Source organism: Diabrotica undecimpunctata, unplaced genomic scaffold (assembly GCF_040954645.1).
Source record: "Diabrotica undecimpunctata isolate CICGRU unplaced genomic scaffold, icDiaUnde3 ctg00001800.1, whole genome shotgun sequence".
Lineage (NCBI taxonomy): Eukaryota > Metazoa > Arthropoda > Insecta > Coleoptera > Chrysomelidae > Diabrotica > Diabrotica undecimpunctata.
The window spans coordinates 8,194-26,136 of record NW_027312763.1 but is presented as its reverse complement, the minus strand read 5'-3'; the positions used below and the strand labels follow the sequence as shown (position 1 = coordinate 26,136).

The following is a 17,943-nucleotide window of genomic DNA, read 5'->3' as shown; positions in this document are numbered from 1 at the left end:
CGCGCTATCTCAGAGTTGTAAAACTGTAAGAGCAATATTAACGAGTTCTTTTATAGTACGGTTTGGAGGTTAGGTTAGGTTAGGTTATGCTCATAAGCATATTATACAAGATAGACTGATCGTTGCAATAATAGCCCGTTCTCTCCAGTGCGACAGAGAAAACTGACGCAAAATAGTTCCTGCATCTCTTTCTAATTTGCCGGGTGACCCAAATGACCACAGAGAAGGTCACGTGGTATATAAAGCCGGTCCAGTAGACAGAGATGCAGGGACTGCTTTGCTTCCTTTTGTATTCAGACTGGGCAGTTATACAGAGAGTGTGGTTAGTATAAACTTGAGTTCAAGTTTGTGGGGTCACTCCCTTATCCTTCGGCCGCCATTTAGAAAAAATGGATACAAAAGGTTTTCGCACTGTATCTCGTACACTAGTAAACGTACAGAAAATGTCATTAAAAATTATTTATGGCAAATTAAATTGTCCACAACTTTATTCCGATTACTTTTTATCGTAGAATAGAAAATAAACAAGTTATAAACAAAAATAACTGAAAATTTTTTAACAAATTTTCTTTTGGGCATTATTAACTTTCTTTCTAATCATTTTAGAATAAAATAACATCAAAGCAATTTTATAGACGGTTTTTCAACAAATAATTTACACTAAAAATTTTTTAATTTCATTAATTTATCTGGTTTTATACTACTTCGAAGTTAACAGGATTCTTGAATACTCTTCAGAATACGAAAAAACGAACCATTGAGCTTAGTTTTCTATTGTATATTTTTTTATTCATCAAATCTCCAGGAAGTGATGGTATACCCGCGGAACTTATTAAATGTGGAGGTGCTACTCTGACTAATCATATATATAAAATCATACTGAGAGCCTGGAATGAGGAACAAATCCCAGAAGAGTGGTGTATTGGGATCGTTTGCCCCCTACACAAAAAGGGCGATGAATTAGAATGTAGAAACTATAGGGGAATAACCCTCCTTAATACAGCATACAAAATATTTTCGAGTATTTTATATGGTCGCCAGAATGAATATTCAGAGGAGCTTTTTGGCGACTATCAAAGTGGTTTTAGGCCTGGTCGATCAACAACAGACCAGATCTTTGTGCTAAGGCAAATACTGGAAAAAACCAATGAATTCAATATCGACACATACCATCTCTTCGTAGATTTTAAATCGGCCTATGATAGTGTCCTAAGAAATAAATTGTATGAAGCCATGGATGAATTCCACATCCCCTATAAACTGATAAGATTGGTTAAGGCTACAATGCGTAAAGTTGTTTGCAAAGTCGAAATACAGGGCGAACAATCACAGGCACTTGAAACGCATGTTGGGCTGCGACAGGGAGATGCGCTGGCGTGTCTCCTTTTCAACATAGCTTTGGAAAAGGCGGTCAGGGATGTCCAAATAGATAGCAGAGGAAACATTTTTAATAAATCATCCCAAATTTTGGCATATGCAGATAATGTTGATCTAGTTGCCCGCACAACACGCAAGCTAGAAGAAATGTATACCACCTTGTCAAACGCCGCAAAAAATGTGGGCCTGCAAGTAAATGAAAATAAAACTAAGATAATGGCATCAACACCCAACAATAGAGCCAGAAACATCGGCCACCAATTCACGGTTGATAATTCTACCTTTGAAGTGGTGGACAAATTCACATACTTAGGCTCCTTGATCACCAAGGAGAACATCATGACGAAAGAAATCAAGCGAAGAATAATCCTAGCAAACAAATACTATTTTGGACTGAGTAGGCATATGAGAAGCAGAAACTTAAGCCAAAAAACAAAAATAACCATATACAAAACCCTTATACAACCAGTGTTGACATATGGGTCGGAGACATGGACCATTTCCAAGGCAGATGAAAATCTCCTGCTTATATTTGAACGAAGGATCCTGAGAAGAATATTTGGTGGCATCTGTGAAAATGGTGTTTGGAGAAGGAGGTACAACTACGAGATATATCACAGATATAAACATATATTTGGTGGTAAAGACGTAGTATTCTTTATAAAAATAGGAAGACTAAGATGGGCAGGACATCTGGCAAGATCACAGCAGAACAACCCTCCTAGAAGAATCCTTATGTCACAACCTGTGGGAAGTAGAAATAGGGGTAGACCAAAACTCAGATGGAGGGATGGTGTAGATGAGGATGGTAGACAAATAGGCGCAGCAAACTGGCAACAGTTGGCAATGGATAGAACTGACTGGCGTAATAGACTTGGGAAGGTCGAGGCTCTTTTATAGGGCTGTAGCACCAATGATGATGATGATATTTTTTTATTCATATAATTAATAATTTTCTTAACATTCCTATGTTATTATTATTTATTATCCACCCTTTCTTTCACCTTAAAAAACATAAGATAATTGTAAGCTGCTAGAAAAGTTGTTAAATTTTCCTAGGAGAATCAGAGCTGTTTCCTCTCCCTCTAATTATTCTCTCAGTTGTGCTACGTATGACAGATACAAGAACAGTTTTCTTTTATTTGCACTAATTGTCCAGTTTTTGATGGGTATTCTCTAATGTTAATATTTTCTTTTTTTAATATTGTATCGTTTAGATATCGTGCTATTTCTGCACGATATCATTATTGATATCAATGTTTATTTTCGCCCTCTTATCTCAACATCCCCAAAACTTAATAATTATCAAGTTTCTTGTATTGAATTGCTTGAATAGTAAACAATTGGTATCTTAAAAAGTATAAATAACAAAATAATTTTTTATTTGTAGATTCCGGTATTCAAAGGAGCTAGACGTGAATTAATACTTTTAGATAATATAGAACGCTATCACGGTGAAGACGGTCTTGGAGACCTATATTATGACTCAGATCCAGATCTTTCAATAGTAAGTAAGACACCAGCAGCTGTAGCAATACACGACATAGTAGACGCGCACCCTAATGCAGTTTCACTAATCTGCGTCGGACCACTAACAAATTTGGCTTTATCGCTTAAACTTTATGACGACTTGGCTGCTAAGATTAAGGATGTATGGATTATGGGAGGAAACTATACCGGTAAGATTAACTTAGTATTTTAATCTGAAATATTTTGAGAATATATGGTGTGTTTGTACTATATTATAATTGACTGGAAAGGTTTTTATTTTAAAATGTATTAAATTTGCTTAAGTCTCACATTGTATGTTCTCTGTTACACATACATCAATAATTTATTCTTTGTCAAAACTTACATACCAGCACTTAAAGGACTTCAGTTTCAGGGCTTTTCCTGGTCCTGTTATTTTCTGTTTGTATACCAGATGCATCCTATAGTCCTGTATAAAATTGGATAACTGAAGTCTTTAAATATTGCGTCGATAAAACAAGTTAAATCTCACTTTTAAATAGAGTTTTACACTGTCAACATTTTAAATTTTTTTGAATTCATTACTCTTCTATCGTCCCTCTCACATTTTTATCTAATGTATTGTCGTTTCTAATTTAACCCGGTGTTTGTTGCTATATGAACATTTTGCTCACATTTTTTAAAGAAAATATTTACAAAATGCTAATGCCATGTTCTCGTTTCTGTCTTGCTCACGATTTTAAGTAAATTTGGTTAGGCTTTGTTGCTGAAATTTGTATTCTGTTCAAAAAAAAATTTAAAAACGTTGATATTGATATTCGTCGTTGAAGCATTTTCCTCATCGACAACGACAGTAGTTAAATTGGGCCAGTATCAATATTTTGTCTGTTGTTCTAGATCAGTTCAATATGATAGCTTGTGAAAATTGTGGAAAAGCTGGGAAAAACTCAAAAATAACATAATTAACACAGTAACAGAATCACAGAGGAAAGTAAAGAGCACTATCTAACATATATCAAAAAAGAAAACCCCATGATTGAGAGAGGAAGTGAAGATAAAATGTGAAGAAAAGAAGCAAGCCTTTTTACAATTCAGATTACAATAAACACAACAGGCATACAACCACTATAAATAATTTAGAAATAAAAAAAATACTTTGGTTAGACAAATAAAAAGGAAATACTGGCAGAGCTTCTCAAAACAGATGGAATACGACTTCTACGGAACACAAAAAGAAATATGAAGAATGATCAGAGGACAAAGAAAAGGGATGAATGAACTAATAAAAATGAAATACATTCAGAAGGAAACATGGACAGAGTATGTTCGACAAATATTGAGGAGAAAGAGGTATAGGAAACACTAAGGAAATTAAAAAATAAAAAAACAACAGGAGAGGATAGAGTACCGAACGAACTCCTAAAGTTCGAAAGACCAGATCTGACCAAGCAACTATTAAAACTAATCCAAAAATAATAGAAGAAAATAGAATTCCTCGAGAATGGAGATCAAGCATCCTAATACTTCTCTCCAACAAGGGAGACAAATCGGACCCGGAAAATTGCAGAGAATTTAGCTAATTAAACACAAAATATCACTAAAATAAACAATCAAAGTGATAACAAATAAACTGAATAAAGTTTGCTTTATATTACTAGCACAAGAACAAGAAGGTTTTAGGTCGGTAAGATTATGCACCGACGCTATATATATATATAATGAGGCAAGTATAAGAGAAATTATTAGAATACAACAAACCGGTATATCAATGATTCGTGGACCTTAAGAACGTATTTAACGGGTCAAATTAAAGGACAGATGCAAGAGGGATACCTCTAAGAATAATAAAAACGATTTCAAATATCTATCAGAACAACACAATAAAATTAAAAGTAGAAGAAGAACTGTCTGATCTGATTGAAGCTGGCAATGGGACAAGGCAGGGGGATTATCTGAAGCCTCTATTATTTAACCTGATCAAGGATAAAATACAAAATTTTTTTTTTATAGCCCTTTTTCTATCCGAATTGTCGAATAAAGGCCTCTCCTATTTCTCGCCATTCATCCCTGTTGTGTCCTAGGCGTTTCCACATTGGTCCTGCGACTCTTTTGATATCGTCGTTCCAGCGCATTTGAGGTCTTCCTCTTGGTCTCTTCGCATCGTACGGTCGCCAGTTTCCGACTTCTTTGTTCCATCTACCATCTTCGAGACGTTCGTTGTATCCGGCCCATTTCCATTTTAATTTAGCTGCTTGTTTCGCGGCGTCCTTTATTTTTGTTTTGTTCCGAATTGCTTCGTTCGTTTGCCGATCTATTAGTGAGATACCAAGCATCTGTAGTTCCATGGCTCGCTGAGTTTTTCGAATCTTGTCCATGTTTTTTTTGTGAATGTCCAGGTTTGAGCTCCGTAAGTGAAAACGGGAAGGATACAAGAATCGAACACTTTGGTTCGAAGGTTTTGGGGTATCTTTTTTGTCTTTCAGTATGTATGAGAGTTTTCCAAATGCGGCCCATCCCATTCTTACTCATCTGCTTATTTCGGTAGTTTGGTTTTCTTTGTTTACCTTGATATTCTGACCCAGATATATGTATTCTTCTACATGTTCCACTTTTGTTCCTTGGATGGTTATCGTCGGTTGATCATCTTTATTCGACATTAGCTTAGTTTTACTCAGATTCATTTTCAGTCCTGTTTTTATGGATTCCGTATGAAGCTCATCGATCATCGTCTTCAGTTCTTTCCAGCTGTCGGCTATTAGTACTACGTCATCTGCATATCTTAGATGGTTTAAATACTTTCCGTTTATCGATAGTCCCTTCGTTTCCCAATTTAGTGATTTAAAGATGTCTTTAAGTGCGGCAGTAAATAGTTTTGGAGATATAGTGTCTCCCTGTCTTACTCCTCGGTTGATTTTTATTGGCCTCGTTTTCATTCCGTTATCCATCGTGACTACCATTTCAGCGTGTTGATATATACTATATATTAATATCCTATATCTAGAATCTAGAATCTAGTTAAAGCAACTATCTATGTTAGGGATACCCAATAAGTTGGTTAAACTTATACGAATGACTCTGGAGGGTTCCAAAGCTATGGTGAGAATAGATGGAGATATGACGCATGCCTTTGATATTGAAAATGGAGTTAGACAAGGGGATGCCTTATCAACAACACTTTTTAATCTAACTTTAAAAGCTGTTGTTAGAAAACTTGATGTAAACGGCTATATTAATACAAGAGCTATGCAAATATGCGCATATGCGGATGATGTTGCCATAATAAGCCGCAACAAAAGGGTATTGAGCGAAAAAGTCATAGAACTGAAACGAGAAGCTGCTACGTTTGGTCTATATATAAATGAAAGCAAAACAAAATATATGGAGTGCACAAAATCGAATGAACATGAGAATCTGAAGGTAGACAACCATACCTACAAATATGCCTCCACTTTTCCCTACCTAGGCTCAATAATAAATGACAACAACAACATCAGTCAAGAAATACAAGCACGGATTCTTAGAGGTAATAAGTGCTTTTATGCATACAAAGACTTAATGAAAAGTAAGTTACTGAATCGTGAGTCTAAGCTGAGAATCTACAAAACAGTAATTAGACCAGTGGTCACATATGGATGTGAAACGTGGACCCTCACAACCACTGATGAAAATCAACTGAGAATATTTGAGCGCAAAATACTAAGCAAGATATTTGGACCAACCCAATGCAGCGATAGTTCGTGGAGAATTAAAATGAACCACGAGCTGGATGAACTAATGCAGAGCGCAGATATTGTCAGATTTGTAAAATCACAAAGACTAAACTGGCTTGGTCACCTAGAAAGAATGCCAGATAATCGAGCTGTAAAAGTAGTCCAGAGATGGAAGCCCCAAGGAAACAGAACAAGAGGAAGGCCCCGTAAAATATGGATAGACGACGTAGAGAGGGATCTTAAAACCATGAACATCAGGCAGTGGAGAAGGAAAGTATCCGACAGGGCAGAATGGAAGAACATTATTAAGCAGGCCAAGACTCACAAAGGGTTGTAGCGCCATTAGAAGAAGAAGAAGATCTAGAATCTATTCTGCTGTTGACCAGTGCTTCCTCAATAGCCCATAATTCTTTGCTGTCAAAAGCTTTCTCGTCGCTAAACAGATTGGTAAAATGTATTCGTTAACTTTTTCCATTAGGACCTTTAGTGTGTGTGAAGATGGTCACATGTACTGAACGAAAAAGAATACCAAATGGGAAAACAACTTAAAATAATCTGGTATACAGAAGACGCAACACTACTCAAACTTAAGTCAAACTCAACACTACTCTCAAAGTGAAGAGGGTTTACAACGTATGCTACACCAATGTAGTATAACCGCCACAAAATTTAACACGTTAATTTCTCCAAAAAAATCAAAGAGCAAACAGAGCTGCAGATTACCTAAATAAAACCATCAGACCAATAATGACGTATGCGGCAATAACACGATCTGACACAGAGAGGAGAAAAAGGATGTTATAAACAGCAGAGACGAAAAAACTATTATCTAGCTACGAAAAGCTCCAAACGGAAGTGGAAGATCAAGTAAATAGAGTAAACAGAGCCGCAGGTTGCCTGATTAAAACAATATGTAGAAATAAAAATATCAGACAAGAAACAAAAGGCAGAATTTACAAAACAATCATTAGACCAATAGTTACAAACGCGGCAGAAACACGACCTGACACAGAAAAGATAAAAAGGATGGTAGAAACAGTAGAGATAAACACTTGGAAAAAATTGATAGTAAAACACTATAGAACAGAGCTAGAAGTACAGATATACGACGTAGATACAAGGTGGAGTACATCAATGACGGTAAGAAATAGAACAGTAGAATGGAACGATTATATAAGCCGAATGACGACAAATATAGTAGTAAAGACGGCAAGACACGGTTTCCCAATAGAAAGACGATCAGTAGGAAGACCACGAAAACGATGGAACGACAACTTACTGAAGGCACATTGAAAAACAGGAAGAGCCATGTCTACATATAAAAAGAAAAAAAATATAAAACCATCTATATATGTAAATAGTACCAAACTTGAGCAAGTTGATCAAATTATTTAAATTGGATACTGTAATGCAGCCACGGTAAAATTAGATTCAGAATTGAGCTGACCAGAGCCGCTTTTAGAAGTTTGTCCGAGGTATTATGTAACAGAGACCTAAAATTGGCAGGCGGATCCGCCTACTTCGCTGCTACGTGTTCTTGGTCTTACTTTATGGTTTTGAGTCTAGGACTAACTGATCCAAATCGCCTTGAAGCTTTCGAAATATGGTGCTATATAAGAATTTTAAAAGTTTCTTAAAAATGGAGAAGATTCGAAACTCCACAATACTAAAACGTCTCAGCAAGACTACTGAAATTATAAAAAACAGCAAGAAATTAAAGATGGAGTACTGCGGACATGTAATGGGAGGTTCCAAATACAGATTGCTACAAAATATTATCTAAGGGAAAATAGCTGGCAAATGCAGTCCAGAGGGTTATTTTTAATCTATATATTGCTTAGAATGATCCGATTTTTTTCAATTTCTATTATTTTATATTAATCTACAAAAGCAATATGAATTTCTAAGTTGTATTCTCTTCTCTATTAATAGTTTCAATAGTAAGTATCATGTGTGCCCATATGTGCCCGATCTGAGGCGTCTGAATCCGTTTTGTTCTTCTTGTTATAGTACTTCTGCAGTGGTTACTTTTGGGATAATTATTCTTGTATGTAGTTACTGTACTAAGTTTAACATGAGTATTTCTAAGTAGTTTTTAAAACGTCTTTTATTTTTTTTCTTAAATATCGATCTTCAGGTATTACGCATTACTTTCAGCACTGTCTAATCTTTAGTAGGTTAACAATGTAAAAAATGTGTAAAAGTAGATACTTTTGGTAAGCTATGTCCGTATTTTAAAAGCTTTACGACTATCTTATCTATTTCAGTTTTTGTTAACGGGAAAGAACTTCTTCGAGTTCCTGTCTTGTGTTAAATAATCAACGCTCTCTCTCTCTCTCTCTCTATCTCTCTCCCTCTCTCTCTCGATTGCATGTTTCTTCGTGTTTCTCAAGATGACGTAGATCGTACTCTGTATCGATATTTTTATTCCAATGAGCTTAATTTTTATTAATTGTGTTTTTTTTAAGTTTACTATTCCTTACTTTAAGCCCTGTTCATCATATTCGATTCTTGGTTGTGACATAAGCCACCAAAAGGTCAATAAATATCATTGAGGTTTCGCGTTTTGGTGTATGACGGTAAAATAAAATGTAGCGATAGATGTGTCGCATTTCAATTGTTAATCATATTACTTTATATCATCCTATCTATTTATTTATTTATTATCATGTTTTCTATTTTTTGCAGGAGTGGGAAATGTGTCAAGGGCTGCCGAATTTAATTTTCATGTCGACCCAGAAGCAGCTTACATAGCACTTGAAAATTTGAAATGTCCAATTTATGTTTTACCTTGGGAAACTTGTCTTCTGCCAAAAATACCACTGGTAAGTCAACAGAACATGTACAGTTTGTATATTATTATTATTATTATTATTATTATATTACAAATAAGGGCAGAGGAGCGAGCTCCTATTATGCCCAAAAATCAAAAATAAAAAAAAAAAAACATCCTTATAAAACTAATACCAATTATAAAGTAAAGTAAACATAAACAATTAAGTATATCATACAAAAGTTGAATGGTGAGACAATAAATAAATAAATAAATAATGCTGTCAAAGAAAAAAAATCCTATAAATAAAATAAACCACTATCAAGTTTATTTTTAAAGATGTTAATACTAGTTGCCGATATGGTGTCTTGATCCAAATTGTTCCAGATATTAAAGATTCTATTTGGCAAGAAGTTCACCCTGGACCTTGCAGTAGTTTGTTCTTTTTTCAATTTGTATCGATGGCCTCTTAATCTTTCGTCTTGATTCAAAGTGAATATGGTGCTTAGGTTCCCAAAGTTATGTTTTAAAATACGGAAGGACATAATTAGATCACCTCGAAGACGTCGCTGCTCGAATGTCGTAAGATGAGCCATGGATAATCTATCTTCATAGTTAGGTCTTACACGACCGTATGCCAGTCTTGTAGCTTTACGCTGAACATTTTCAAGTAAGATCTTATCGCGAATGAGATCTGGATTCCACACTGGTCCGGCAAACTCAAGAATAGGTCTATATACTCCTTTTTATTTAAATTCGGAAGGATAGGATATCTTACATCTTATTACAAATCATTTATGGACTCGTTTTCAAGATACATAATAAAAGACATCTAATAAAAATTAGTGGTTGGGACTTTCTAGAATTTTTCTCTGAATCTGAATGTTATGTACTTAAAGATATTTATAAACATTCACTGGATGCTCTTGAAATGGTTTTAGAAAAAAATAGCAATTACATTTAGAAGAAATGTATCAATATCAACGTTACGTTAACCCTTAAAATCAGATTAATACGCTGCTTCATATTCTCCACATTGCTGTATGGTATGGAGAGCTGGACCCTTGCAGAGACATTAATAAAAAAAGTTAGAGGCCTTTAAGATGTGAATTTATCGACGAGTATTGCGGATAAGTTAGATTGATCGAATAAGAAATGAAATAGTTTTACATCGAATGAAAAAGAGTACAGAAATAACAAAAACGATCAAAATTCGAAAGTTACAATATTTCGGTCATGTAATGAGACATCCAGAGAGGTATAACCTTCTACGCCTCATAATATAGGATAAGATCACCGGAAAGAGAGGCCGAAGAAGAACATCCTGGCTCCGAAATATCCGAGAATGGTATCAAGAGACCACCGCTAATTTATTTAGAGCCGCTGTAAACAAAGTTATTATGGCCAATTTGATCACCAACGTTCGATAATCGGACAGGGTAGAAAGAAGAAGATCACTATTAAATCAATAAAAAAATATAAATATACATTGCATTAGTTTTTATAACCAAAAAACAAATAATAAAATATATTACGTTTGTCTTTCAAGGAAATTGTTTGCAGTAATATAGATCAATAAGAAGTTTAGGTAGATAGCTAATAAGACAAAACTATTAAATTGTTACAAAAATAAAAGCCAATTATTAGATCTATAAACAAAACTTTAGCTGATAGTCTTTTTCTTAAGGTACCTTTTCAATTACTGAAAATTGGCGATAAATAGAGCAAATGGCTCTCTATCTTGAGCTCTTCTTAATAACTAATGGGTGTCCATCCCTATACAGTTTCTTGGAACTCTTTTTCCTTCCACTTTCACTTTCATTATAAGTCGTAGCATGATGTACTTTTCTCCTCTGAAAATATATCCTAAATAACTCGTTTTTCTTTTTTTTTACAATTGTAAGTCCCCATCCTTTTCAACACCTCATTGTTAATCACATGCTCTGTCCAAGGGATCTTCATTATCATTCGAAAAACCCACATCTCAAAGGCTTCTATCTACCTCATACTCGTAATTTTAAGAGTTCATGTTTTCACTTCGTATAACAGTATGAAACAAAAAATATCTTTACAAATCGATATCGGACATCCAATGATAAAGAAGAATCTATTAGAAAGTTTTTTTAAGATCTAGCATTCATTATTTGAGCTCCTATTTCAAGAATTATCAGAAATTGCTAAGTTAAAAATACTTTAAAACAGATGAAAATAAAAAACTCCTGAACACGACAAAACAATAAACGAGATAATTACAGCTGAAGATCAAACTACTTTGAAAGTAGTTTAAATCTTACCGAACAAGTGCCTCTTTAAGGGTGCTATTTCAATCTGTTGGCAAAATGTGCAGATATTTTGATTACACAAGAAAGCAGATAAATACAAACCCGAAAATTGCAGAACAATAAGCCTGTTACCACATCCACACAAAGTATTTACCAAAATAACTACCAAGAGACTATCAAATAAGTTCCATAGTTAGCAGCCTGATGATCAATACGGATTTCGCAAAGGTATACCATAGTACACCTACAAATACTACGGACACTTATAAAGGACTATAATAATTACACAATGAACCTCTTGATTTACAATTTCTGGATTACAGTAAGGCTTTTGGTTCCATAGAAGCCTGGACTTTATTAGAAGGATTAAATAACGAAAGGAGTGATACCAGATATAGAATACTCATAAAACAACATAAATTGAAGGCGGATTTTAAAGTCATCTCAGTCAGACTCAAACGGAAAAGATAAATAGAAGACTCAGAATGAATTGGGCAATAGTAGAAATGCTTAATAAATCTAAAAAAGGGCATTAAAACCAGCTATATTAGGAGTATTTGTGAGAGAACATAAATGAAATAAGTTGTAATTGGAAAAACGGCGCAAATGAAATAGAAACTCTGAGATAGCGCGTACGGCGCAAATGAAATAGAACTGGGTAGGACACGTGGCATCACAAGACAACGAAAGGAAAACGGGAAACATTGTAAATTGGAGATCAAGCAAACACAGTCATAGTAGAGGCCGACCACAAAAACGGTGGTTAGACGAAATCAAAGCAAAAGTGTAAAGAAAACTGTCATCAAATAACACAAAGCAGGGAGGAGTGGAGAATTCTTAGGACGACCTTTGTCTAGGAGTGTCGGCGTATCCGAATTTTTTTGATTCTCTTTCCAGTATATGGCTAAGTATATGTTAAATATTAGTGAGGAGAGCATCGACACCTATGCAAGACTGTTCTTAAATTTCTTTGGTGAGCTGATATCAGTGCCAATCACTACTTGAAACACTCAGTCGTTGGGCTTGCTATTTATTAGGTATGCCATTGGTTTACAGGAGATCTTACGGAAATGTATAAACATACATTTCATGTCAAATTTAAGTCTGCTATAGTCAGTCTTGGTTCATTTTAACAGTTGTTTTTTGTTTTTTTTTTATAATCCTCTTAATATGATTCATAACATATTAGTTATTTTTTGTTTTTTGTTGTAGGAATGGAGGTTTGAAGCATTGGGAAATGCGACACCTGAACTTACATTATTAACAAAAGCGGAAGAAATTATATACAAAAAACATAATAGGGAACACTGGATTCCCTGCGACACATTCCTGACCTTCGCTTTCACCAACCCTGAGGAGCACATTGTTAAATCTAGTATTCACCATGCGTCCGTTGAGCTTCACGGCGATCTCACAAGAGGACAGGTGGTACTAGATCATCTGAAGATGAATCAACCCAATGTTGTTATTATAGAGAATATAGATAGTCAGTTATTTGTTAAAGAAAATGCTAAAATGTACAAAGTCTTTAATCTGTTAAATAGTTGTTTAAGAGTAATTTAATAAATATTTATTTTTTATGATTCTTCTAAACTTCATTTATAATTTTAAAAAGATTAAAATCTTTATTCAAAAAATAAAAGATTATTTAAATAAAATAGAAAAACCAGAGTTGTCTACTAAGAGTCCACTAAGTCTCATTAGATTTACTTTTATTTGAGATTCTTCAATAAAAACTCTGCACTCTGTGAAAGTCTGCACATAACTAAGTAAGAAACCCAAAACATTTTGATTTTTATTTTGTTCACTGCAAGCATCAGAAATTAGTTAAAGTATCAATGATTTCTCTAGAATATTTTTAAACTTGTCTTCGAAAATCCCCAAAAAGTTATATAGAGCCAGAGCTGAAAACTACTTCATTAAAACCTCGCCTGGTCTGGTTTTTTAGTCTATGTTTTACACAAAAGTATAAGTCGTCTTGTGCATCTTCCATCAATACAAAAGTAATGGTATAAACCCAAATTTGTCGAGAATAAAATACCTCACCAACTCCTAGTTTGGGAAGAGGCTGGTTTTTGTTCCATGTCCAAAGATACCTTAACTACATTAGCTTCTGTTCTTTTAAGCAGTTCATAAAATTTCTTAGCTCGTAACTTGTGCAATCTGTAATTAGTAATAAAGAAAGCTGTTTCTTGAAGGTCTTTGCATAAATTTATTTCACTTTTTGTTAGATCACAACATGAAACAAACGTCTATCTTTGGACTACCAAAACTTAGATTGAATTTCGTCTGGAAGATTTTGAAGAACTTTAAGTAAGATGCAAGCGACTTCTTTTGTCCTTTTTAAGTCTGTTTCTAAATACGACACAATTTTTTTAATAGATACCTCAGGGCTAAGGTAACCGCGGACGCTCTTACCGCGATCATAATGACTTTCACAGCACTTTAATGATTTTATGAAATCAATCATTGATTGAGCTGTACTTGAATCTTTAGGTTTTATCTTAGCTCCACCTCGCTTTTCACGAGGACATTTTCCTGACACTTTTAAAGCTTTAGCTAATCGATTCAATCTTTTTGATGAAAATTGTGTAATGGACAGGAATGTGGAATAACAGACCACTTAATAAAACATCATTTGTCTGTCGTATAAAGTATTTTGTAACTGTTCGAGATCGTGGATTTGTTTTATTTCTAGGTACATGCTGCTTAGACTCTTGATTAAGAAGGTATTTGATTACGAAATTGTTCTGATCAGCAGCAGTCTTATGTAAGTAAATGTTATCAAAAGAGCTACTTACATCATTAGTAGTCAATAGATATGTCTTACAAACATCACCCTTCTTGTTCCACGGGTTTTTATTTTGCCGTGGAACTCTGACGAACCTCATCGCCAAAAAAAAAATCACAAAAAATGAATAATAAATAAATAAAATAAAAAGAGAAGATAATACGAAAAAAAAAGTATTTTAAATTATAACATTTCAATCTTTTTTTGGAGGCACTGATGATGTTAAGAAGGAGCTATTTTAACTTAGTACCCGATCTTAATTTCAGTACTTAAATCATACAGTACCAACAAATCTTCGTTATGATATTTTATGAACTTTACGATCATTGAACTGTTATGTTTAATATATTAGTAATATTGTGACTGGATAATTGACGCTAAGATGCTAAGATTATATAGCAATTTTCTGATATCTGTCCCGAAAAACACTGTGCTATGGGATAGTTCACTACACTTTTTACTGAGGCTGTTTTCACTATGTATTATATATAATTACAAGTACAATTGGTTAGCGGAATGTCGTTTCTATGTTTAAAGCGAACTACTGGCAACACTGCTGGTTTAAATAAATGAACTGTTTATGTTCAGTTTATGAAAATTATAAACTGCGGTTTTTAGGAAACACTGATTAATATAAACGATTGACTTGATAATATTTATGAATAATAATACGATGCGAACTACTTAGTTACAACTATAAATATATTAATAAGCGAAGAGAGTATTTTGGGAGCTAACGATTTTAGCTTACGTGATTTGAGACCGACTTTGGTAATAGCTTTTTCTCAACTGAACCGATAATATTTAAAATTATGTAGGTAGCTAGCGGAGGGTTTTTACCCCAAGTATCGTTAAATATCTTCCTTTATTTTTTTTTAAGAATTGCAATATTAGTATGGTTGAAAATTTTATATCGATAGGAATGGAATTTCACCAGTACCGACTATAAAACATCCTGGGTTAACCGATAATAGTATAAAAGGTCCGGTTTCACGTAAAATTTAAATATGTTTTCTGTTAAAATTTGTCAGTTTTCATTTCTTAATGTTGATTTAATTGCGTACAATCCAAACTCGTTATAATTTCATTAATACAGATAACGCCTATATTGACGAAACTGTAGTGATAAGAAGGTTTTCCGAATTCGATGGTAGTGCGCGACGGGTTTGCTTTTAAGTGGTTTTCAGGTATTTATATAATAAGTTTATGGAACTAAACACCAACCAGTATTGAAATACGAGTTTTTGATAAAATTTGTTTGTCTATGTATCATAGGAAGTGGTAAATAGTATTACTCATTTTATTCATTACGTTTTCTATCATTATGTGGCGTCCGTGGGATAAGAGTACGAAGAACAACGCATAACTACATTAAGAGCTCTGAAGTAACGGCTCAATGTTGACGAAATTCAAATAAGCTGTAGCCTCACAAGCTTATGGAAAATTTTAAAAAGTATGTATATAATTGAACCGATCATAATTAATTTAGATGAAGGTGGCGATAGCGAAACAGAACTATGTGTGGAGAGATACTGTCATCAAATCTACAAATGTTACGATTAAAAAAACGGTTCTTTTCAGAACCACAAATTATTATTAATGTTTGTTTTTCTATAATCTTAGCAATTAAAATAGATTTAATTTCTTTAAAACTCATTTGAAAACATTAATTTCGGGTATATAAGGCAAAGTAATATATTTTACATCCGTTTTTTGTTTTTGTCATCGTAATTATTGTAAATTGTGTGGATCCTTTGCTTTATTATAGGAGTACCGTCTAGTCAGCGTCAATTGTCAAAAGACCAACTCTGTCTACCTCGTTTGTTTTTCGCTCCGGACCGGTCTTAACAATGGGCCAAGTCAGATAAATTTAATAATATTTACGACTGCACTAATTGAAGTCAACCACTCTCTGCTAAACAAACTTTACTGGTTGTCGCTGCTGTCCTCCCTGTGTAAAATTATATATTAGCGATATTGGTAAGTGCAAAAGATGGGTAGGTATCCAGACTCTCAATGCTCATGGAGAAAAATTTTTTTGTTATTAATGCTAGTTATTTTAAAGCGTTATCCTGAAATCTGCATTTTTGTACGTTTAAATATTATTTTAATTTTGTTCAAGGTTTAATAAATTGGAAAAATTAGGAATTGGATAAAGAAACTAGCAACCTTTTATTAGTATAAGCATTTTTGTTTGGAAAATGCTTTTTGGACATGGAATTTTATACAATCAGTAAAAAATACAGGAAAAGACAAAGCACACATACACACCATAAAACCAAGACAATGGAAAGATCACTATGAAAGCTTGCTGACAGAGACAAGACAAGAATACCTCCCCAACACAGTCAGTACATATACAAGGAGAGGAAGCGAGGGTAGACATCGAAACAGTAAGGAAGGCTGTAATGGCCCTAAAGAATGGTAAATCCTCTGGACCTGAGGGAATCTATGCTGAAATGCTTAAGAATGGAACTCATAAACTATTTGAAATATTAACTTATGTGATCAATCAGTGTCTAAATGGACACCCAGTACCAGAACAATGGAGAACGGCATACATGTCCTCAATACACAAAAAGGGGGACAAAAGGAATTGTAATAATTATAGAGGCATATCGGCAACCATCACCCTGAGCAGACTGTATGGACGAATTTTGAGAAATATGATCGAGGAAGAAGAATATAAGCACAAGAGAAAGAACAAAGCGGGTTCCATGCAGGAATATCGTGCACCGATAATGTATTTTGTCTTAAACAAATAATAGAAAAAATATCGGCTAAGAATCTAGAAATTCATATTGTATTGTATTGTGTTGCCTTTGACAATACAGGAACTGATACACGGGAAATAGAAAAACGAATCACTCAAGCAAAGAAAGTCTTAGGATGTCTCAATGGTATACTGTGGAGTAAAGAGATAACGAAAGGAAGGAAATTTAATATATATGAGACCATGATTAAAACTACTCTTCTTTATGGCGCTGAAACATGGAGAATTAGTGAAAAGAACAAAAAGCGAATAGAAGCGTTAGATATGGATGCAATGAGAAGATCTTTAGGTATTTCCAGACGAGACCGAATAAGAAATGATGTAATAAAACAACGTATGGGAATAGAAGGAAATATAACTCAAGATATAGAGAAGAAACAATTAAGGTGGTATGAGCATGTTCAACGGATGCCAGCATCAAGACTCCCCAAAAAAGTAATAGAATGGCAACCGATAGGTCGACGGAAAAGAGGAAGACCCAGATTAGAATGGCAACACGGAGTAAACAAGTCCATGAGCGAAAGAAATTTAACAACAAACGACTGCGAAGATAGGAAGAGATGGTGTTTAGGTATCGGACAACGTCGAAAGACGTTCTAAACCGATTTATATATATATATTTTTATTTGGTCAAGTAGTTTAGTGAGTACACCAATAAAGTTTTATTTTTATCTATTTATAATCAATCTTAAATTTTTGCTGTATTGTCACAAATACTTTTTAAAAAATAGTTATTCACATGCAGTTGATTTCTTGGTTATTATTTA

The 17,943-nt window shown here is 34.1% G+C and overlaps 1 protein-coding gene across 1 annotated transcript; it reads left to right on the top strand.

Annotated features, from left to right (window-relative positions):
• Window positions 1-2,887: 2,887 nt before the first annotated feature.
• LOC140431729 (nucleoside hydrolase-like) lies at window positions 2,888-13,199 on the top strand. The gene is made up of 3 exons (XM_072519611.1): window positions 2,888-3,056; window positions 9,246-9,382; window positions 12,825-13,199. The coding sequence occupies exons 1-3, from the start codon at window positions 3,038-3,040 to the stop codon at window positions 13,173-13,175; spliced, it is 507 nt and encodes a 168-aa protein (XP_072375712.1). The 5' UTR covers window positions 2,888-3,037; the 3' UTR covers window positions 13,176-13,199.
• The last annotated feature ends 4,744 nt before the right edge of the window (window positions 13,200-17,943 follow it).

Coding starts and splice junctions, on each gene's coding strand:
- LOC140431729 (XM_072519611.1), top strand. Junction 9,383..12,824: donor TTCTGCCAAAAATACCACTG/GTAAGTCAACAG, acceptor TTTTTGTTGTAG/GAATGGAGGTTTGAAGCATT.